The 23,489-nt window shown below is 47.8% G+C and overlaps 2 protein-coding genes across 2 annotated transcripts; one reads left to right on the forward strand and one right to left on the reverse strand.

The window, feature by feature from the left end:
- Nucleotides 1–577: 577 nt before the first annotated feature.
- Nucleotides 578–8,790, reverse strand: LOC308164477 (tubulinyl-Tyr carboxypeptidase 1-like; the record flags this gene model as incomplete). The annotated part of the gene is made up of 3 exons (XM_080538560.1): nucleotides 578–650; nucleotides 2,064–2,173; nucleotides 8,503–8,790. 3 exons carry the CDS (start codon nucleotides 8,788–8,790, stop codon nucleotides 578–580), a joined length of 471 nt encoding a protein of 156 aa, XP_080394686.1.
- A 3,087-nt stretch (nucleotides 8,791–11,877) lies between these two features.
- Nucleotides 11,878–23,239, forward strand: LOC308163585 (tropomodulin-1-like; the record flags this gene model as incomplete). Its single annotated transcript, XM_080537753.1, has 9 exons — nucleotides 11,878–11,988; nucleotides 14,741–14,897; nucleotides 16,744–16,860; nucleotides 19,615–19,704; nucleotides 20,338–20,468; nucleotides 20,780–20,887; nucleotides 21,117–21,260; nucleotides 22,076–22,220; nucleotides 23,136–23,239. 9 exons carry the CDS (start codon nucleotides 11,878–11,880, stop codon nucleotides 23,237–23,239), a joined length of 1,107 nt encoding a protein of 368 aa, XP_080393879.1.
- Nucleotides 23,240–23,489: the final 250 nt, after the last annotated feature.

Genomic DNA, 23,489 nt, shown 5'->3' on the forward strand with positions numbered 1-23,489 from the left:
GTCTTACCCAGCTTTAGAGATGAGCCAAATTTCTCATTGCATATTCACAAAACCCTGCATAATCATTTAAAAACATGATTATGTATACACCTACTAAATTCTTAAAAACCTGTTTGACCGCTCAGAATTCATAAATGCTGCCATCACCACTCCGATAGTGGAATGGCCTATAAAAGCAATGATCTCACTAGCAAGGTGGTGGCTTTACAAAAACCCTGGTAGCTATCAAGATTCACAGGGAACCTAAATGGCCCTAATCTTTTGGAAAAACATTACTGGTGACCTTACTCAACAGCTATTTTGCAAACAAACCTTATGATTAGGTCAACCAAATCAGTCTGTGAGTTTAAATTAATTTGGTTGTATGTATTCTAGCCTGTCGAAAATTGCAAGACCTTAGACTTAGTAGAGTTCTAACCAACATTCTGTCAGAAAACATGCTCTCTACTGAGTGCATAACCATTTCAACAGCTCACAAATAGCCATTCTCCAGAACTATCTTTTTGTTAGAGAGAGAACCCTATCATTCTTAAGTCTCATAATTCGTTGGATGATCGTGGATGAGCTGAAATCTTCCTCACACTCGAATCTGATATCCGTTCATGTCGGAAGGCGGCTTCGGTTCCAGAACCTTCTTGTCACCAGATGGACTGTAAACAAACAAATAAACAAAAAGGAGGAGTTATAACTTTTCATTTGACACAAATATACCTTAATTGAGACATCTACTACCCCTCTGTACTGTTTCTCCTGAGACATCTACTTCCCCCCTTGCACTGTTTCTCCTGAGACATCTACTTCCCCCCTGCACTGTTTCTCCTGAGACATCTACTACCCCCCTGTACTGTTTCTCCTGAGACATCTACTACCCCCCTGTACTGTTTCTCCTGAGACATCTACTACCCCCCTGTACTGTTTCTCCTGAGACACCTACTTCCCCCCTGCACTGTCCCTCCTGAGACATCTACTTCCCCCCTGTACTGTTTCTCCTGAGACATCTACTAACCCCCTGCACTGTTTCTCCTGAGACACCTACTACCCCCCTGTACTGTTTCTCTTGAGACACCTACTACCCCCTGTACTGTTTCTCCTGAGACACCTACTACCCCCTGTACTGTTTCTCCTGAGACATCTACTACCCCCTGTACTGTTTCTCCTGAGACATCTACTACCCCTGTGTACTGTTTCTCCTGAGACATCTACTACCCCCCTGCACTGTCCCTCCTGAGACATCTACTTCCCCCCTGTACTGTTTCTCCTGAGACATATACTACCCCCTGTACTGTTTCTCCTGAGACATCTACTACCCCCTGTACTGTTTCTCCTGAGACACCTACTACCCCCTGTACTGTTTCTCCTGAGACACCTACTACCCCCTGTACTGTTTCTCCTGAGACATCTACTACCCCCTGCACTGTTTCTCCTGAGACATCTACTACCCCCTGCACTGTTTCTCCTGAGACACCTACTACCCCCTGTACTGTTTCTCCTGAGACATCTACTACCCCCTGTACTGTTTCTCCTGAGACATCTACTACCCCCCTGTACTGTTTCTCCTGAGACACCAACTTCCCCCCTATACTGTTTCTCCTGAGACATCTACTACCCCCTGTACTGTTTCTACTGAGACATCTATTACCCCCCCTGTACTGTTTCTCCTGTGTCATAAAAAAAAAAGACTTTCTTCTTTCTTCTAATACGACGACTGCCAATGGCTCCGGGCCTGAGCATAGATTGCTTTATCCTGCTGTGACTAGTGGATAGACGATTCACTTACTTAGTCAAACGTATTGATTTTAAGTCGCTTTGGAATAAGACGTCTGCTAAAGGCCCAAAATGTAAATGTAAAAGATAAACCTGTTAAAGAGATTCATCTTGGCCTCCATCACAGAACATCGCTAATTCCTCCATCTCATCATCATCGCAGGGCCTTTACGGCTACAACCACTACCTTGTTTATCGACTTTATCGACCCACAGTAAGAGTATCTCTCGTCTTGTCAGAGAGACTACAGTGAGGTTAAGTAACTGCTGCTTGACTATAGTGCGCGCTCAGCATTTTACCGTCTCTCGATGCGACTGTTCCGTCGCATGGGGCTGCCCGGCCCGCGTAGCGGCGAGCCGGTGATGTTCCTCTTGTCTTTGGTGGGCGAGGGGGGCGCGGCCTTCCCGATCTGCAACACAAATCACACAGTTCAGTTTTAACTCACAGAGGAAACATATTTTTTGTTTTAACAGTTTTTTATTGGTTTTTCAAATGAGTTAACATCCTTAACCCAACACTCCCCTCCCTTCCTGATCCTCCCAACCCTCTCTTCCTTCCCCTCCCTCCCTGATCCTCCCAACCCCCCCCCCCCCTTGTCTGTTTTTGTCCAAATATTACATCAAAGATTTATCGTCCATAGAGGCATTTGTCTAGAGAGAAGAGAAGAGAGAAGAGTGTGATAGATAGAGATATGTGTGTGTGTGTGTGTGGAAGGGGTTCGCTGCCTCACGCGGAAAACTATTTGAGTAAACAACCACAGTGTATTAAGTCAGTGTTTGCTGACCTCTGCATCATGGCATGTGTTCATGGACACACAGACAAAGGGAAGCAGCGTTGTGGTGGATGGAATGCAGCCAGGCTGTGCTCTGATCACGCCAGCTACAGTACAGCAGCAGCCCCATGGGATCCAGGAGCTCTCTGGCTAACATTAGCGGAATAGCTTCATTTTGTTTTTGGAAGGGCTTTCCTCACTAGGCTACTATTTGAGGTTCACATTACCGTTTGAGGTTCAGATTACTAATGAACAACTGTGATCTTGTAGTGCCGGAGGAAAAAGGAAAGACGTAGGCAACGTAATGATAACTGTTTAATCAAAATAACAACTTGTACTCTCAGTACAGGACCAGAGAATAGATCACCAAAACTGTTGTGTCTAAACAGGAAGTTGCAACGTTAATAATCCTCCCCTCTGCCCCTAGTGCCAGAACTGGTTCCCTCCCACTACACAACCAACAGTAAGAGGAGAACATGAACCCATAATGTAGTCACTACACCAGCCCCCCCAGTGTTCACCTCAATATTGGAAATCCTCACGGCGAGGAGGGCGTATGGCCCGGCCCCTACGATCGTAGGTAAAGTCAGGAGGTGCGGGAGGAGGTGTGACATCGCCCATCACGTCCTCCTGCAGGGAAGGACGGGGGGCAGTGACGACCGGGGGCTCGCGAGCTGCGGGGGGTTGTCGGGGTCGGAGGGGGGAATGGCCAGGGCGCGGCAGGGGAGGTAGGACTGGAGGCCGGCCTCTGCGCGGTGGCAGGGCCAAGTCCAGGGGCAGTTCAAGGTCCAAGTGGGCCGGTTTGAGGCGATCAACGGACACACACTCAGGCCTACCCCCCATGTCAACCATGAAGTTCTTGGCTCCGGCCTCGATGACACGGAAAGGCCCGTCATAAGGAGGACGTAGTGGAGTCCTGTGGCCATCATGACGAATGAAAACGAACCTCGCTGAGTGCAGCTCCGGGGGCACCCTCGAAGTAGGGACACCATGCTGCGTAGTCGGGACCGGGACGAAGGTCCTGGCGCTGTCCAGCAGGGAGGCGCGCTGAGCGGCGGCGGACCAGGACTCCGTTGACTTGGGAATGAAGTCACCGGGGACCCGCAGCGGCTGTCCAAACACCAGCTCAGCGGACGACGACTGGAGGTCCTCCTTAGGCGCTGTCCTGAGCCCCAGCATGACCCACGGCAGCTTGTCAAGCCAGTCGCTGTCCGTGAGGCTGGCTCGAAGGGCGGCCTTCATGGATCGATGGAAACGCTCACAGAGCCCGTTCGCCTGCGGGTGATAGGCGGTTGTGCGGTGGAGCTTGACCCCCAGATTCTCCGCCACCGCTGCCCACAGCTCTGAAGTAAACTGTGAGCCACGGTCAGAGGAGAGATCAGCAGGGGTGCCGTAGCGGGAGACCCACACCGCGATGAACGCCCGGGCCAGGTCGGGGGCTGTCGTTGAGGAGAGCGGAACTGCCTCCGGCCAGCGAGTCGTCCTGTCCACCATGGTAAAGAGATAGGTGTATCCGTGCGAGGGGGGCAGCGGCCCTACCAGGTCCACGTTTACATGATCGAACCTCCGCTCAGGCACAGAGAACTGCTCCAGGGGGGCCTTGACGTGTCGATGCACCTTGGCGCGCTGGCAGGCGATGCACGTGTCTACCCAGGCCCTCACATCCCTCTTGAGCCCATGCCAGACGAATTTCTCTGACACCAGCCGTGAGGACGGTTTCCTACCAGGGTGAGACAAGCCGTGTATCGCCTCGAAGGCGGGGCGCCTCCAGTTTGCGGGGACCACCGGTCGTGGCTGACCCATGGAGACGTCGCACAGGAGCGTGGCCCCTGCGTCACCGAAAACCACCTCTTCTAGGCGCAGTCCTGTGTCCGACAACTTGAGAGCCTGGACGGCGGGGTCGGCGGCCTGGTCTGCAGCCATGCGCGCGTAGTCCAAACCCAGTTGGACCGCACCAACCACCGCCCTGGAGAGACAATCCGCGACCTGGTTGGACTTCCCAGCAACGTGCTGGATGTCTGTGGTGAACTCGGATATGTAGGCGAGCTGGCGCTGTTGGCGGTCGGACCACGGCTCCGCCACCTTGGACATGGCGTGCGTGAGTGGCTTGTGGTCCACGTAGGCCGTAAACTCGCGGCCCTCCAGTAAAAAACGGAAGTGTCTGACAGCAAGCCACAGCCCGAGGAGCTCCCTGTCGAATGTGCTGTACCTTTGCTCTCTGGGAGACAGCTGGCGGCTGAAGAATGCAAGAGGCTGCCAGGCGTCCCCAACCCACTGTTCGTACACCGCTCCCACAGCAAAGTCAGAGGCGTCCGTGGTGAGAGCAGTGGGTGCCGAGGGCGAGGGGTGGGCCAACATGGCAGCGCGGGCCAGGGCCGCCTTGGTGTCCTGAAAGGCTTTGACACGCTCCGCCGTCCAGTCCACCGGCTGCTTCAGAGTCTTGCCCTTCTGGGCATCGTACAGAGGCCGCAGAATGTGAGCGATGTGGTGGAGGAAGCGATAGTAGAAGGTTACCATCCCGATGAACCCCTTGAGCTCGCTGATTGTGCTGGGGCGCGGGAAAGCAGCGACAGCTTCCACCTTCGAGGGGAGGGGGGTCACCCCCTCTGCGGAGACCCGGTGCCCGAGAAAGTCGATGGTGTTCCGTCCGAACTCACACTTCGCCGGATTGACAATCAGCCCATGTTGGCTGAGCCGTGTGAAAAGGGCCCGGAGGTGGGACAGGTGCTCTTCCTCCGTGGTGCTTGCGACGAGGATGTCATCCAAGTAGACGAAGAGGAATGGTAGGTCCCGGAGCACCGAGTGCATGAGGCGTTGGAAGGTCTGCGCCGCGTTCTTCAGGCCGAACGGCATCCGCAGAAACTCGAAGAGTCCAAATGGCGTGATTACGGCCGTCTTAGGGACGTCCTCGGGGTGCACCGGCACCTGATGGTACCCCCGTACCAGGTCCACTTTGGAGAAGAAGCGTTTGCCTGCCAGGTTCGCTGAAAAGTCCTGGACATGTGGGACCGGGTAGCGGTCAGGCTTGGACGCGTCGTTGAGGCGGCGGTAGTCCCCACATGGGCGCCACCCGCCGTCTGACTTAGGGACGATGTGCAGGGGAGACGCCCAGGGGCTGCTCGAGCGCCGAACGATGCCCACCTGCTCCATATGCGCAAACTCCGCCCTGGCGATGGCCAGCTTCTCCGGGTTGAGGCGCCTGGCCCTGGCGTGGAGGGGAGGCCCCTCGGTCTCGATGTGGTGCTCCACTCCGTGTTTCACCGTGGGCGCGGAGAAGGTGGGCTTGGTAAGGTCGGGGAATTCGGCGAGCAGCCGAAGGTACTGGTCACTTTCGGCGAGCGTATTGGACCACCCGCTGTAGACCGCCTCCCCCTGCGTACAGGCGAAGGAAGCGAAAGTCTGTGAGTTGACCAGGCGCCTGTTCCCCACGTCCACCAACAGGTTGTGGGCGCACAGAAAATCCGCACCAAGGAGGGGAAATGTGACAGCCGCTATGACAAAATCCCACGAAAAGCATTGCCCTCCGAAGCACACGTCCACCGCCCTAGTGCCATAAGAGCAGATAGGTGTGCCGTCCGCGCCTGCCAACTGCGGACCACGCTCCTCCTTCGCCACATCCGATCTCTCTGCCGGAATGATGCTCCACTGGGCACCTGTGTCACAAAGGAAACTGCGACCAGAGGCGGTGTCTTGTATGAAGAGCAGCCTGTTGGTGACGCCAGCGCTCAGGGCCACTACTGAGTGCCGGCCCCGCCGTTTCCCGTCGGTCCGAAGGTGCAGGGTGAGCGGCACCGTTTGGCCTTGGCGCCAAAAGTGGCGTGGTAGAAACAATGGCCCGCAGCGTTACCCTGCTGGCCAGAAGGTCTGGCGTCATCCTTCGCTCTCCTGCGACGGTCGGGTGGCGGGGCGGCCGCGGGAGCGAGCAGGTCGGGGGACCGTTGAGGCATGGCCAAGACGAACCGGTCCGCCTCCCTGGCCAGGGCGCGGGGCTCCATGATGGCGGTGTTGGCCAGCGCCATCCTAACTTGAGCTGGCAATGTGCGCATGAACAGCTCTGTGAAGAGGATCATGGGGTCTTCTGTACCGAGCAGGTTTAGCATCCTCTCCATGCGCGCAGAAGGCCTCTCGTCACCCAAGTCCGACATGGCAAATAGGCGACGCACCCTCTCCGCAGTGGACAGTTCAAATGTCTCTAGAAGCAGGGCCTTGAGGCGCTCATATTTGTTCGTCGTCGGGGGAGCAGACAAAAAACCTACCACTCGAGCTGCGGTGGAGCTGCCCAACATTGCCACAGCATGGTTGTACCGGTCGTCGTCGTCATCGATGTCACTTTTGTTGAAATGTGCCTCTACAATAGCAAACCATGCAGCAGGCGTTGAGTCCCAGAACTCTGGTAGCTTGAGAGTGGGAGTGTGCGCACCACGCGTTACCCTGACAGGGGATGGTGATGGCTGCCGCTGGTTTGAACGTCTTCCTCGCCCGGACATTTTGCAGGATTGTAATGTTCGTTCGCTGGTTTTTGTACACAATTACGTTAACAAAAATCACGTCGGGGTCACCAGTGTAGTGCCGGAGGAAAAAGGAAAGACGTAGGCAACGTAATGATAACTGTTTAATCAAAATAACAACTTGTACTCTCAGTACAGGACCAGAGAATAGATCACCAAAACTGTTGTGTCTAAACAGGAAGTTGCAACGTTAATAATCCTCCCCTCTGCCCCTAGTGCCAGAACTGGTTCCCTCCCACTACACAACCAACAGTAAGAGGAGAACATGAACCCATAATGTAGTCACTACAATCTCCTAAATGTAGCATATCATTCATGCAGAGTAGAGAGGGGGACCCTCTATCTATCCCCCTCTCTCTCTCTCTCTCTCTCTCTCTCTCTCTCTCTCTCTCTCTCTCTCTCTCTCTCTGTCACACACACACACACAGACACACACAAGATCAGCTTTCAATTACTTAGAGAGTACCATTAAGGTGAGTTCCACTAACAGAGGCTCCAATGTGCTGAAGGAGGTGCACTGTTGAGCTGACAGTGAAACGCACCCCCCTCTTTTACATGATTATGTGTCCGGTCAGCGATGTAGAAACGCTCCCTATAAAATACTATCAGCTATTGATTGAGAGAGAGAGAGAGAGAGCCAGCCATGCGTGACGCACAGCAGAGCAGAACAAAGCCATCACATTAGCTTTTATTATTATACACAGGGCATCACACAGCGCCAAGGCTCATCTCGTTAGAGATCATCGTTTCAGAATGATAGCTCCTCAAACGGCAGGTCAACTCCGTGTCATCACGCGTGACGGCACCGCGAGTCAACAGAGTCAGAATCGAAATGATCTAAGTGATTAAGATGGCCGCTCCGTATGCTCAGGAGAAATGCACATGCACCCTGGCAATTTCCCCCCCTCCTCTCATGACCTGGAGCGTAACGTAATAGAGAGCTGAGATGCAGCTCGATTCAATTTTCCCACAAATAAAAACGGGTTAGTCCGCTGCTCAGAGGAAGACAGAGAGGAAGTTGTATACCCGGTGGTCTAATGCGATCATCACTGGAAACCTTCGGTTTGAGGAAGCAGGCACATTTTGTTCAGGGTTCACAAAAATGTCCCAATCACGCTCACATCTTCTGTATTTTCTATTTCAGAATTTCCTATTCCCATACTTCCCATTCCTCAGTGTTATACATGCCATTTAGCTGACGCTCTTTAACCAAACCTACTTACTGTAAATTGCAGTGAGTGTATACATGTTTCAATATATATGGTCCCAAAAGGGAATTGAACCCACAACCTAAGCGTTGATGCTTTTTATCCAAAGCGACTTACACTGCAGTGAGTGCGTACATTATTCAGTATATACGGTCCCGGCGGGACTTGAACCCACAACCTACGCGTTGTTAGCACCACGCTCTACCAACCGAGCCACAGAGGACCAGCGTGTATCTAGATCCTGTCCTACCTTCAGCCTCATATCTCGGGTGTGTCTCTCCAGCTCCCTCCTCAGCTCCTCCTTGGTCAGTTTGTCCACGTCCAGGATGGAGTGCTTCCAGTCGATCTGCTCCACGCTGTGGGGGTCGTGGGACACGTACTGGCCGATCTTCACCTTGCGCAGCGTGTGCCAGTAGCCCCGGTAGGCCCGCTCGAACTCCTGCACCAGCTCGGCCAGCGTGCGGAACTCCATGCTGTTGGTGAGGTAACTGAGGGGGGAGGCGGGGGTCAAGGAAATAGGGAACCCAAATATACACATGTTGAAGCAGAGGTTTTGAAATCTTTCTTTTACTTGAATTTATTTCTGGCTGTCTACTTGATTTTTGTGATGTGTGCTGTTGTTGTTTTCTTGTTATTGCTGTTGTTTTGGGGTTGGGTGGGTCGGGAGGAGAGGGTGGGAAAAAGAAAATGTGGGAAAGGAATAGTGGATGTAATCCCGGTGCATGTGAACCTTATTGTGTAATACTTTGCACCAATAAATAAAAAATAAAAAAAGGAAATGGAAACCCCCTATTCCTCCAAAAACCTGGCTGCAGGGTCCCATTATTAGCTGAACAAACAGAATTATAAACAGTTCTACTGATTTATTTTATCTGAATTACAGCTTGTATACACACAGTGGTCTGTTGGCAAGAAAGGTCTGTCTAATCAATTAATACTTGGCTGCCCCAGCAATACTCACACTGTGGACAAATGTTGTTATGTCTAAATGTTTATGCTCATCGCTCGGGGCAGCACTCTCACTAGAGATGCTCCGATCAGGGTTTTTGGTGCCGATCACCGATCACCGATCACTGGAATCAGTGATCTGCCGATCCGATATCACCGATCACCGATCACAGCGTCGAAAATGGCAATTGAAGCATTCTATTTATTGTGTAGCATTATTTATGTTTTAAATTATTCTTAACACCATTGACATTGTATATTAAGTATTTAAATGAAATTAGGAGATGAGAAAGTATCATGAATTGACGACCATCTGTTTTATTGAATTCACAACCACCTGTAGCTTACTTCAGGAAAAACAAATAAAATGTGAAGATAAAAATCATAATAAATAAAATGTACACTGTCACATCAAATGTGCAACATTCCACTCGAATGAGAGGAACTAGGGGCTCTTAGAGAACTTGGAGCTTATTGTAGCTTTCCTGAGGAACAATAAACATACCCAAACTAAACTGCAACATAAACAGGCTATAGCCAAATATAAAATACTGTTTCAAGTCAGTCAGTTTCAAGTCATATTTAGGAGGAGATAAGACAGCAAGTCAGCAATAATCAATAAAACAAAAAAACAAAACATTGCACCTAAGGAGATTTCAGACTCAAACCTTACTTCTGATTAAGCAGCATCACTGGCAGATTAGCCTTGAGAAATACAAGCATCTCAGCGTTTTTGGCACTCAGCCTGTTCCTCTTATCATCTAAAATATGTCCTGCTATGCTGAAAAGTCGCTCGCTATCTACACTTGTGCAAGGTGCACAGAGGAAGACCTAAAACTCACGTGCTAATAGTTGTTGCTATGGGCCAAGTGACTTCCTGCTCGCGGGGTCACATGACGTCGCTGAACACTACCTACACTACGCTCGTGAAGTCGCGCTGGAACTCTGACCAGCACTCGTGGAACGCCTCTCGTCCAATCAAAGCACTCGGTCCCTTTATGACGTCAAGCCCAGTGTGCGCTTCGGCGCTCTCTGAGCGAATCGACGAACCACTACCTACACTACGCTCGTGAAGTCGCGCTGGAACTCTGACATGCACTCGTGGAACGCCTCTCGTCCAATCAAAGCACTCGGTCCCTTTATGACGTCGAGCCCAGTGTGCGCTTCGGCGCTCTCTGAGCGAATCGACGAACCACTACCTACACTACGCTCGTGAAGTCGCGCTGGAACTCTGACCAGCACTCGTGGAACGCCTCTCGTCCAATCAAAGCACTCGGTCCCTTTATGACGTCGAGCCCAGTGTGCGCTTCGGCGCTCTCTGAGCGAATCGACGAACGCAGCAAATGCCATATGATATTCGTGGTATTGAAAGACCTTGCGTGCGTCCCTCCGCGAGGTATTTCTTTTGAGCAGACATTACAAACGGCATATTTGTTGTCTCTTTCCGACACTGTGTAATATTTCTAGTCTGGCGACGCCATTTTGTGAACTGATCGGTCGTGTTTGATCGGCCGTTTTGAGAACTCCGATCAAAACCGATCAAGGCCATATCAGCCGATACCGATCGGCGCCGATCAGATCGGAGCATCACTAACGAGAGGCGTTCCACGAGTGCTGGTCAGAGTTCCAGCGCGACTTCACGAGCGTAGTGTAGGTAGTGTTCAGCGACGTCATGTGACCCCGCGAGCAGGAAGTCACTTGGCCCATAGCAACAACTATTAGCACGTGAGTTTTAGGTCTTCCTCTGTGCACCTTGCACAAGTGTAGATAGCGAGCGACTTTTCAGCATAGCAGGACATATTTTAGATGATAAGAGGAACAGGCTGAGTGCCAAAAACGCTGAGATGCTTGTATTTCTCAAGGCTAATCTGCCAGTGATTCTGCTTAATCAGAAGTAAGGTTTGAGTCTGAAATCTCCTTAGGTGCAATGTTTTGTTTTTTTGTTTTATTGATTATTGCTGACTTGCTGTCTTATCTCCTCCTAAATATGACTTGAAACTGACTGACTTGAAACAGTATTTTATATTTGGCTATAGCCTGTTTATGTTGCAGTTTAGTTTGGGTATGTTTATTGTTCCTCAGGAAAGCTACAGTTTAAGCAAGTTCTCTAAGAGCCCCTAGTTCCTGTCATTCGAGTGGAATGTTGCACATTTGATGTGACAGTGTACATTTTATTTATTATGATTTTTATTTTCACATTTTATTTGTTTTTCCTGAAGTAAGCTACAGGTGGTTGTGAATTCAATAAAACAGATGGTCGTCAATTCATGATACTTTCTCATCTCCTAATTTCATTTGAATACTTAATATACAATGTCAATGGTGTTAAGAATAATTAAAAACATAAATAATGCTACACAATAAATAGAATGCTTCAATTGCCATTTTCGACGCTGTGATCGGTGATCGGTGATATCGGATCGGCAGATCACTGATTCCAGTGATCGGTGATCGGTGATCGGCACCAAAAACCCTGATCGGAGCATCTCTAACCCAGACTCTCCGAGAAAGTGTATGGGGAGGCTTCCAATGTGTGGCAATTAACTTTCTCCTTGCTTTTGTTGTTGATGCCTACAGACTTCCTCCCAGGGTCTGTCTGTCTGGGCACTGCGTTGTCGTTCTGTCTGTTTTGTCGGAGGGAGGTCGGAGGTCGCTGTGATCGGGTTGTGCCGCTGCCATGTCCTTAAAGAAGGATTACCGGGATGTGGATGAGGACGAGCTACTGAGGAAGCTCTCTGAGGAAGAGCTGCAGAGGCTGGAGGACGAACTGCAAGAGTTAGACCCTGACGTAAGTTATGGTTTTTATCTTTTTATGACCTTCAGGTGGAGTTGCTGGAAAAAGGTTGTGGTTGAGGTTGGGGCCAGGCCAGGATGCACTAAATCACTGTGTCGCGATTGAATATCCAAGTGTGGATATTTCTGAAAAGAGATCCACAGCCTCTGAGAGAGAAACAGCCAATTTCTATGAGTAGGCTAGATCCAGGGTTCGAGTTATAAGCTGATCTCTGTAGGGGTCTCCAAAATAACAGTGCGAAATGTTCTCATGCACGCGCGAATCATGCCCACACAGCGATGGGACTTACAAGTTTTAATTAGCTATAGGCAGTAGCGGATTAAGGTGGTCAGTGGCCCTAGGCTACTCCTTTGTGTGAGGACCCCCCGCCCCCATACACAAGCCTCCCCCCTCCCCAAAATATACAACTTACGAGCACCCTGCACACACACCACTCATAATGCTTTACCATAAAACACTTAAACACTTTAATAACACAATAACACAACAGTGTTAATAATGCAAATAATTTAAAAAAAAAGTTCAGTGCATTCAGTTCTGTCTCAATAGAGACAGAACTGAATGCACTGAACTTTTTTTTTTACGTCATTGCTCTCCACTCCCACGTCATTGCACTCCCACGTCTCCACGTCATTGCTCTCCTCTCCCGTTGTCTCTCTGTTACTGTCCTGTTGTCCGTCTCTCTGTTGCTCCCCTCAGCTCTAAATGACAGAAATGAATTAGCTAATTAGTTGGCATGTAAACATATAGTTAGGGTTGGGTACAGTTTGGTGACTTCCGGTTTGATGAGGCAGTGAATAGTCGTGTGCGCGGAGGGCTCCGATAAAACTTGTAATATAGACTTTTCTACCGACTTTCCCACCTCACAAAACTGTCTGTACATTTATAATAGTTTGCGTTGAACTTTTAAAAGTTGTTACGGGTAGATGAGTAGCTTGAGACAGAGACACTACTACTACTACTACTACTACTGTATGTATATACTCCTGTATAGCTAATGAATGAATGTTTGCTTCTCAATAATAGGCTAGGTGCACGATCTCCACTACTTCCTGAAAGGCAACTGGTATATGAACATATCCTGTCTCACTCTATTGGTTTAATTGATTAATCAGCTGTGCACTGTGTGTTCCAACGGTTTACCGCACAGCTGATTAATCAACCTTTTGCTGTTGCACAATATTCTACTGCGCCCCATGGTGTCTTGGTGGTGAAGTGCAGGCAGTCAAAGGCCTACTGTCATTCACAGGAGATTAATGGTGCGCGTAGCTCTTTTGGAAAACGTGTTTATTTTACAATATTTATCATATAAATTAAATAATATTCATTACATTGACATTTTGATCAAATAATAGTTGTGGTAATGTATTATTAGCGACCCCCACAGATTTTTGATTTTACTGCCTTCATGGGAGCTCAGAGAGTCTCAGACCATCTCTATGGGAGCTCAGCTCCCATTGGCTCCCACATAACTCGAACCCTGGCTAGATCCCAGCCAGAATGAATCCCACCTCCCTGCAACCCTTCCCCACGTCATTGCTGTAAACATGATTTGTCAGCTTGGTAAAATCAAAGAACGGGCTGAATATGTCAATTTTAAAAAGATCCTGACATAGGTGTAGCCTATTCCATTTTGTGAGGTTGGCTGAAACCGGGATACGAGCTCAGCAGATATTTATGGCTTTATGTAGCTACTTGGGGCTGTGTTTGTATCCATGATTGTTCATCATCTGTAGAGGTGTTGACAGAGCCAGTAATAGGGTCAGGATTAATGGCCAACAGTTCATAAATGCTGGAAGCTTGCTATGCCAAGAGAGCTAGCAAGGCTGTGTGTGTGTGTGTGTGTGTGTGTGTGTGTGTGTGTGCGTGCGTGCGTGCGTGCGTGCGTGCGTGCGTGCGTGCGTGCGTGCGTGCGTGCGTGCGTGCGTGCGTGCGTGCGTGCGTGCACTTGTGAGTTGCTGTCGTGTGTGCATTAGTGCGTGGGTAGTATCAGTGTGTATGTGAAAGAACCCACGTTTTCAAGTATTTCTTGCCTTTCAGAAGTCATAACATAAGCATTGTTATTTAGCCATGTTTAGGAGTCAAACTAATGTCTAGCTATGACTACTGTATTGCATGTTAGCACCCCTGCATTTGTAGGTGCTGAGAGCCAAGATAAGGTATCAGTCTATATGGACCTGTTTCTGCACTAAGAATAGCTACAGTATAATGCTTAACAGGTCTGGGAACTGTCTTTGTTCCATACTTGGATAGTGATAGTAAAAGCCCTGCAATTGATATTTACCGCATAAAGATACCACCATATCTGGCTATGCGGTACCCACCATATCTGGCTAAGTGGATCTCTATTTCAGGCTCTCTTTTAACTGTTTAATTAGGTTTGACCTTCCTGGGAGATATGCTAATTAGTATTTATGTCTGTGCTTTTGAGACATCAACACTGTCTACGAGGATAAGTAGTTCCTAGGGGGCCTGCTGTAAAACCAAAAGGCAATGTTGATCAGAAAAAGGCTTTTTGCACGCCTGAAGTAGTCTGATTGCTGCATAGTAATATAGAAGTTAAACCACCAACTGCCAAAGAATTCCGGAACACTCACCACCTAGAATGCCAATTGTTTTATGTGGTGTTTGCCAAGCAACAATACTGGCTACACAATTAAGCATCATCATTTATGCATAATCTTGGGTGAATAAAGCCACTCTTGGCACTCAATTTGGGTGACTTTATTAACTTTTGTCCTCTTAGAATGCCTTGTTACCTGCCGGCATGAGGCAGAAGGACCAGACCAAGAAGGCTCCCACAGGGAGCTTCGAGAGAGACAACCTGCTGGCCCACCTGGAGAAGCAGGCCAATGAGCATCCGGACCAGGAGGACCTTGTGCCCTTCACCGGGGAGAAGAGAGGTAGGAGGCCCATCCAGACACTCCCCAGAGAAGGATGTTAAATGTACATCACAGAAAGCTAGCATCCACGCTCCGTGCATTGTTGTTTTTTTCTCTCACATTTTTCTTCAGTTAAAGTGTAATGGAAGAGGGTTTTGTGCTCAAAACGACAAGAAGAGAGGTGCTGCCTTAAATAGTCCAGCACCTAAGAGAGGTGCTGCCTTAATATAAAAAAACGTCACGTTTCCGTCCCCGGCGACCTTCATCAAACAAGCTTGTCCGTGAAATTAGCATGCATAAGAAAAAGGAAGGTGGTGGCGGAACCTCCTGTGCCGAGAGGGGTGTGGTCTGAAGACGGAAGGGCCTAACCACCTGACCAATCTCTGGCACAGAGGCCTGCATTTGTCCTTGTGTCAGGACATATGCCACTACCAACCTGACTGAGCCTGCCTATCCGTCAGGGCCTATGGCCAACTGGCCCGTTCCGTTCCCAGGTCCAGACCAGGTGAGGGGGAGCCTGCTGGGGAGCAGTCTGTCTCTTCTACTGCGGTCCCTTGCTCTACCCTGTCCCCTGAGGTGTGCTCTTGTGTCTTGTCCCACACTTCCCCCCACACAGATTCAAAAGCAATGATGTAAGCATAAGGCTAGGTGGGAGTTTCTCCCCTCAACAGACCTTTTGAAGGGAGCGTTTCATACCGTACCTTCACTCCAGGCGATACACTGTGACACTTTTTAAGACGTGTTCCTATTTATTTGACCTAGATTAGCAATTTAAATGTTTAGAATATAATGGAAGTGGATGTGGTCCAATATGTCTGGCCCAAAATGTGACCACATCCACTTATTGGAAATTGTGGAAGTGGAAGCTGCTAAATTATGTGGAAAAATCTAGGTTTGTGGTTAAATACGGACATTTTGAGGAAAGGGTAGAGGATTGAGGATAGAGCACCAGTCGCTCTGGTCTGACAGCCGCCACTGAGCTGGCTGGCGCAGGGACAACCAGGCTGCCAGAGGCTGGGTCAGGTGAGCTGACCTGAACACGGAATGACCAACTGTCTCCATGGCTTCAGCTGCTGTCACACCCAGAGAGCTCACAGTTTCTGATCCAGGACCAGACCTCTGACACCGCATTGTAGGTTTACACACACACACACACATACGCCCACACACACACACTCACACTCACACTCACACACACACTCACACACACACACACACACACACACGCCCACACACACACACTCACACTCACACACACACACACACACACACACACACACACACATACGCCCACACACACACATACACACACACACACACACATACGCCAACACACACACACACATACACTCACACAAACATACATACACACACGTGCACACACACGCACACACACAGATGTCCCCCTCCAAGTGTCCATTCATAGCCGCTAATCCTGAGTCGTTAGCCGGTGTAGAGCATGATGCAGGGGGGCCAGATGCCAGGGATTGCTGGGAGTAACAGTAGCCCCCCTCGGTCCTGTGAGAACAGATTTTTAGAGCCCCCGTGAGTCAGGATTGCATGACGCAATGTGTATTAACTACGTCGTTTCCATGGTCAGTTGTTGAAAACCAAATGGGAAAGAAGTAGTGACTAGAACACCATGGGCCGGTTTCGGCCTAGAGGCTAGAGAGGCCCGGCTAGCGATCAGAAGGTCGCTGGTTCGTTCCCCGCCCCCAGGAGGGAGCTCTATGTGCCCTTGAGCAAGGCACTTAACCCCTAATTGCTCCAGGGGTGCCGACTATGGCTGACTGTGTGCCTAGAGCAAAAAAGACCAAATTCCAACAATGGATTGTATGGCAAATAAAAACATTCTTCATTCTTCCAGGGAAGGCCTTCGTGCCTAAGAAGGTGGTAGACCCCATCATGGAGAACGTGACTCTGGAGCCGGAGCTGGAGGAAGCCCTGGCCAATGCTAGTGATGCTGAACTCTGTGACATCGCAGGTAGGGAGAAAGATAGGAGAAAGACACACCCATACAGTACACTGAGTACAATATGTACTTATTTTTTCTCTCCCTCCCTCCCTCCCTCCCTCCCTCCCTCAACTTTCTCCTCTCTCATTCTCTCTCACGCAGGAACACTGACACACACACACACACACACACACACACACACACACACACACACACACACACACACACACACACAATCATTTACAGACACTCCTACATTCTGTACATTTGTGAAAGACATTGAATTTGTATTGTGAATTGAACATACTGTTTTCTATACATTTCTCTGCATTGAGCTAAGGAAGTAGACATAATGTTGGTGAATACCGTACATATAATGTAACGTGTGATTGGACTTTCACTGTATGGTATGCACATTTGAGTTCTACCAGTGTCTAATCTGTTATTTAATCTAAACACAATGTTCTGTGTCAATTAATCTTCTCTGTAGACAATGAGGATCCTTAATGACCGCATAACCTTTTTGGTAACAAGACCTACAGTGGCTTTGTGTCGATTTCTGTCCTACTTCCTGTCACCATTTCCTCACGGTTAATGCTAAGTGGGATACTTGGGACGGCCTGACTCTGACCTCACTCCATTGAAGTGGAGATTTTAAACTGGTTAGGTCAGGGTTATGGGTTAGGGTAAAGGTGAGGATTGACCTAAGGATCCCACTTAGCATCTACCATTTCCTCTTTGCATGAAGAAATGCTATATTCATCCTAAAAAAACCACCACCACAGTCTCTCCATCAGTAATCCTCTGCTCTCATTTCACTCTGCTGTCTCCTCTAGCGTTCCACCCCTCCTCTCCCTGTGTCCCTCATCCTGACATCCTCTTCCTCCATCTTCACCCTCTCCTCGTCTTCATCATACCCTCCATTAGTGTCTCCTCCTGCTGGACATGACGGTTGCGCTCTCTAGGACAATAGACGGGGTATCTGGATGCCTGCCCATGCATATCCTGCCATAGCATTTTCTTCATGTTGTTGTCTGTCGCCATTTTATTTGGATACTGCCCTCTAGTTCATCTGCATCTTCTAGATAATGAACTGCAAGTCTGTTGCTATGCAACAATTTACTAAGGTTAGGGTTAGGTTGCGGGTTCAGTTTAAAGGTCAGGGTCAGGGTTAGGGTTAGAACTTAGGTTAGTGTAAGCGTTAGGGTCATGTTTAGCGGACAGTTGAAGAGTTTGTTGATAGTTAAGTTACAACATCTAGGGCTGGTTTCACAGACAAGGCTTAGGCCTAATCCTAGACTATAAAGCATCTTCAATGGAGATTTTCCATTGCAAGTGTGATTTAGTCCAGGATTAGGCTTAAGCCTTGTCTGTGAAACCGGCCCAGAGTAAACTATCTGCGGGGGACTGTCCAAATAAAGTGATTTGATGTGAGTTTGATGCGGGTTGGGCAGGTAAGCTTGCACCTCCCACGCTGACCCCATAGAAAAACAGAATAAAATCAACATTCCATGGCGAGTGAGCCGGCCGCCATCTTTGGTGTACCATTCTTGAGTAAGGCACTTAACCCTAAGTTACTCCAGGGAGACTGCCCCTGTAATCTCTAATTGTAAGTCACTTTGGATAAAAGCGTCTGCTAAATGGTTAAAATGTAAATCGTCGTGTTTAGTTTAGTTTGCCCACTCCTGAGTCACAGTAAATGGTGCCTGGCAGTTTGCTTGCTTGGAGTGATTCAGCCCTCTCAGATACTTCATTGGTTTGCAATTAATAATAGCGCCAGATGAGTCACAGGCTCCATGGACTACTAAAAATGGACAGCCTGTTCTCTGTTGTTTGTGTCTGTAAAAACAACCTGTTCTCATACACTCTGTCACCTTGACAGATGAAAAGATGTGCTGGCTGTTTTTTTTGGGAAGTGCTTTCTTTCTGCTGTTTTTCTGCTTTCTTCTTGGCTCCCTGTTTTGACTCTGTTCGTTTGTGCGTGCCTCAGAGCTGGTGCTGTACCAAATACATCTGAACCCACTGGCTGGACGAGTGCGCGGAAGATAAAACAACCCCAGAAATATGCATAGTCTATACACACAGTCAAGGTATTTCTCCAGCAGGAGAAAGGCTGGTGGAGGTAGCAATCGGAGGACCGTTTCATTGTAAGGCATGGAATGGAATGACCGATGGTATTAAACACTGATTCCATTCCATGCATCACAATGAGCCTGTCCTCTAGACTCTTTATACCGTCTTCATAGGGCGTACACGCTCTGGGAAACAATGTCTGTATCGAGTGACATTTGTAACAATGACAATTGCTACTTGAACAATGCCCTTCGTCGTGATCTGCATTGCGACGGTTGTTTTTGGTGTGTGTCGTGCTGTGATGTGAATTGCTTTGTGTGAAATGTACTGGATGTCTGGGCTGATGTTTTTTTTGCGTGGGATGTTTTTGAGTTTGAACCTGCTCTGAAGGCCCACTTACTGTGTCTCTGCTCTGGTGACTCGGTCAAGTAAACATAATCCCAACTGAAGGAAGGGTTGGCATCCACCCACTACCTTCCCTTGGATCTATTCCCCTCTGGTCACGTCATTTGACCCACTCTCTCTCTCTCTCTCTCTCTCTCCCCCTCTCTCTCTCTCTCTTCCCCCCGCCCCCCCCCCCCCCTCTCTCTCTCTCTCTCTCTCTCTCCCCCCCCTCTCTCTCTCTCCCCTCCCCCCACTATCTCGCTCTCTCATACTTTATTTTTTCTCTCCTTTCTTCCTATCACTCCATCTCCTCTCCTTCACCACCAGCCATTTTGGGCATGCACACTCTGATGAGTAACCAGCAGTACTACGAAGCCCTGGCCAGCAGCAACATTGTCAACAAACAAGGTTTAAACAGTAAGTGGGATAGCTCCTGGGAACTGCCCTAATGTGATTCGTCTGTTTATCCTATGTTATACTTACAGTAAATCTTTATTGTAAACTTGCAAGTGGCAAGACAAATGGTGTAAGTTGAACATAGAGTTAAATGGGCCAAAGCTGTAATGCATGCTTCAGAACAAATAGCTCCAATTGAGAACTGTTCTCAAGTTTGGTTATCGCCTAATAATTCTTGCAAATTCATATTTAATCTCAGTCTTTGATCTGAACTATTTGTTATTCTGTTACCTTTACTTGACATGCTGTCTCTATGTTGTTATGGAGTTTCTTAAAGGAGATGTTTTGCTTTTTAGAGAAGGCAGCTTACTTGCCCCATAAAAGTGATTCAGTTAGATCTAAGGCGAGCGTGGCTGTTGGCTACATGCTGAGATTCCAAAATAGCACACGTACATGCACTCAAAAACAGTCTGGATTGTTCTACAGCACTTGCAAAGAATTGAAAAAACAATGAGCCATCCCTTTGAAAATGAAATGACGTTTTTGATAGATTTTTCTAATGAGTTTTCTACATAGTATAGAATGAATAGATTTAGTATATATGAACCAAACAAGAGTGTGATTTTCACTCATAGTATGCCATGCCCGTTGCAGGTGTTATCCAGTGCGCCCAGTATAAGCCCGTCCCTGACGAACAGCCCAACGCTACTGATGTTGAGGAAACGCTGCAGAGGATGAAGAGGAACGACCCTGACCTTCTGGAGGTCAACCTCAATAACATCAGGGTAATTCTGACCATTGATGTACATATGCATGATTTATGATATAACACAGTACAGTAATACTATCAACAGGATATGGTTGATAAGCCAGGGGTCGGGGTCAATGCCATCAGTGTAATGGAAATTCCAAGGCGAGATCGGTCCATCACCCGTTTAACTACCCAATGTTAGACGTGTAGGTCTGTATAGCAGGCACAGCCCTGCTCCACCCTGATGGAGGCCTTACAGCTGAAAACAGCAGTGCCAATAATAGTTCTCTACGAACGACGTCTTTTCTTTGACAAAAGTATTTTCTTGTCACTTTTGTTTTCTAGAATATTCCAGTGCCTGTCCTGAAGGCCTACGCAGACGTCTTGAAAGAGAACACGGCCGTAGAGCGTCTGAGTATTGTAGGAACCAGGAGTAACGACCCCATAGCCTTTGTGAGTGACTTAACTGTACACGGCTGGTGATTCATATATTTCATTGGAGACTTTACAGAAGTCCAAACACCACCACCACCCGCGGCATCGAATTGCTAGCTTTTCGGTGGCGCATATTTTTTTAACATACCTGACACCAAAGCAAATTCCTGGAAACCATTGTTTGCCGTGGCAATAATGTGTCCGGTATATTTTCATTCAGTGTCCCCCGTGGGTCTGTTTGTGGTAGGCCCTGGCTGATATGCTGAAGGTCAACACCACTCTGAAGAGTCTGAACGTGGAGTCTAACTTCATCACAGGGACAGGCATCCTATCTCTGATAGGGGCCCTGCAGTCCAACACAACTCTGCAAGAACTCAAGATCGACAACCAGGTAGGGACTAGTTGGTCTGTCTGTCTGTCTGTCTGTCTGTCTGCCTGTCGGGAACTTTAGAGTGCCTAAGCAGAAGCCTTGAAAGACAATCTGTCTGTCTGTCTGTCTGTCTGTCTCTTTTTATTTATGTATTTATTATCACTCAATCTATGAATGTGTCTGCCACCTTATCAGATGCCCTATACTGGCTAGCAGACACAGCTTATAGAGAAATATTCAGTTTACAGTATGTGATGGTGATAATAAATATCTCTCTCTGGACGGATTACGGTACTTTCAACAAGTTTGAAAAGCGTTTGCACTAGTGTGGAGTTATTTTCAGAAGGATAGATTATTGTATTAAAAATAAAAGAAGCTAAATGTTATATTAGAGACTTAATATGGTCATTAGGCCTTACTGTACATCTAACAAGTGAAATATGTCCTAACATAGTAGGATGAATATCACTACTCCATGCTTCATATTTGTTTATGTGTCATACATATTTGGCCCCACTTTGTTCAGAGAGTTCAGGTATTTGGGTAGTTAGATTTAGCTTGATCGTGTTTTCAAAGGGTGCTTCAGGTTTAGGGTAAGGGTTAAATGAATTAGAGGAACAGTTTGTCTTCATAGTTAGTTAAACAATCTACCAACTATCTCTAGGGCACTATCCAAATATATCTACCTGAATAGTTTGTCTTGATAGCTGATAGATTGTTTAACTAACTATCTCTAGGGGACTATCCAAGTCAGATGTTCCTGAGAATCTTCATACGTCGTCATTATGCTGCATCGTAACGCGTGTGATTCGTCGTTCCCCCCCGTCTCCAAACAGAGCCAGCCGTTGGGGAACAAGGTGGAGATGGAGATTGCCAGTATGTTGGAGAAGAACAGGTCGTTGCTCAAGTTTGGCTACCACTTCACCCAGCAGGGCCCGCGCCTGTGGGGCTCCAACGCCATGATGAACAACAATGACCTGGGTGAGATCTTTGTTCCAGTCATGCTACAGTACCACTCATTCACTAATGCAACCATCCTAATAATAATAGTAATAATAATAATAATAATAATAATAATACTAATAATAATAATAATAATAATAATACACTGAATTCATATTGAGCTTTTCTAAGACCCAAAGATGCTTATCTTTTCACACAAGTCCCACAATCACTCACTCTGTCTTTCTTAGTAGACATCTCACAATTTTATGACATCCTTTTCCTCCATCCATCCTTTTCCATTCTCACATTTGTACGATCCTCAAAAACCCTCACTCACTCACACCTCAGACCTTTGAATATTATATTATAGATTTTGTTTTTAAATATAAACTTTCCAAGAAATGAAAAAAGCATTGCACTCATGGAACTGAGCCTCTCCGTCTGTTTGAGTCGATTGTAATCTAACTTAGTGCACCATCAGAGCATCATAATTTTACTGTAACTCAATAAGGCAAGGGGGCAGAGCCAATTCCAGGGAACATAAGTTCCTGGCTGTTTCGATCTCGTCTCTCTGGAAGATGACATCATCAAAGCTGAACTGGTGTTCCTGTGATCCGGAACAGCTGAGCTGAGGCACTACCAGTGACTAATTTAAAGCTGTTTATAAAAGGAGCATCACAGGACATGCCTGTGTTCTTGTACCAATGTTGCTCCATACATCAATACTATTATTACACTGTGTGTCTGTATGATTTTACGACTCTTCTTGAGAAGATATGCATGAGCTGCTCTTGTAAATTATTATGATTAGTGTTTCTTTTAGAATGTGAAAAGCACACTCATTGTATACAGTTGTATTTAATGTCGGTCATCGTGTGTACATGCTTGCGCGTGTGTGTGTGTGTACATGGGTGGGCATGCATTTATCTGTATACCACTGTTTTGTTACAGCTCGGATTGTTCGATCTGACTCAGATGGTTCCTTTACCCTCACTCTGTCCGTGCCAGAGTTGGAGAGGGCGTTTGGTAAAAAGTTCAAGAGCAAGTCCAAGTAAAGACAGCCATTTTATGAATAGTCTTTCCTCTACAGCAGTCTCTTGCTTCAGCAGTCTCTTGCCTACCCATTACTACCTGCGTCTTCCTCTCCTTTTCTCCACCCCCCCTCCTTCCTCTCTCTCTCCAGCAGTGACCTTCTTTAGTAGCTCTTAAGATCTTAAGTAGGCCTTCATTGTCAGGGGCTTGCTTCTGGCTTTTACAATTTCAGTGACATGGGAGAAGGTTTGAAGGTGACTTTGACTGGCTATT

The sequence above is a fragment of the Nansenia antarctica genome (assembly GCF_963989245.1).
Source record: "Nansenia antarctica genome assembly, chromosome: 8".
Taxonomy (NCBI): domain Eukaryota; kingdom Metazoa; phylum Chordata; class Actinopteri; order Argentiniformes; family Microstomatidae; genus Nansenia; species Nansenia antarctica.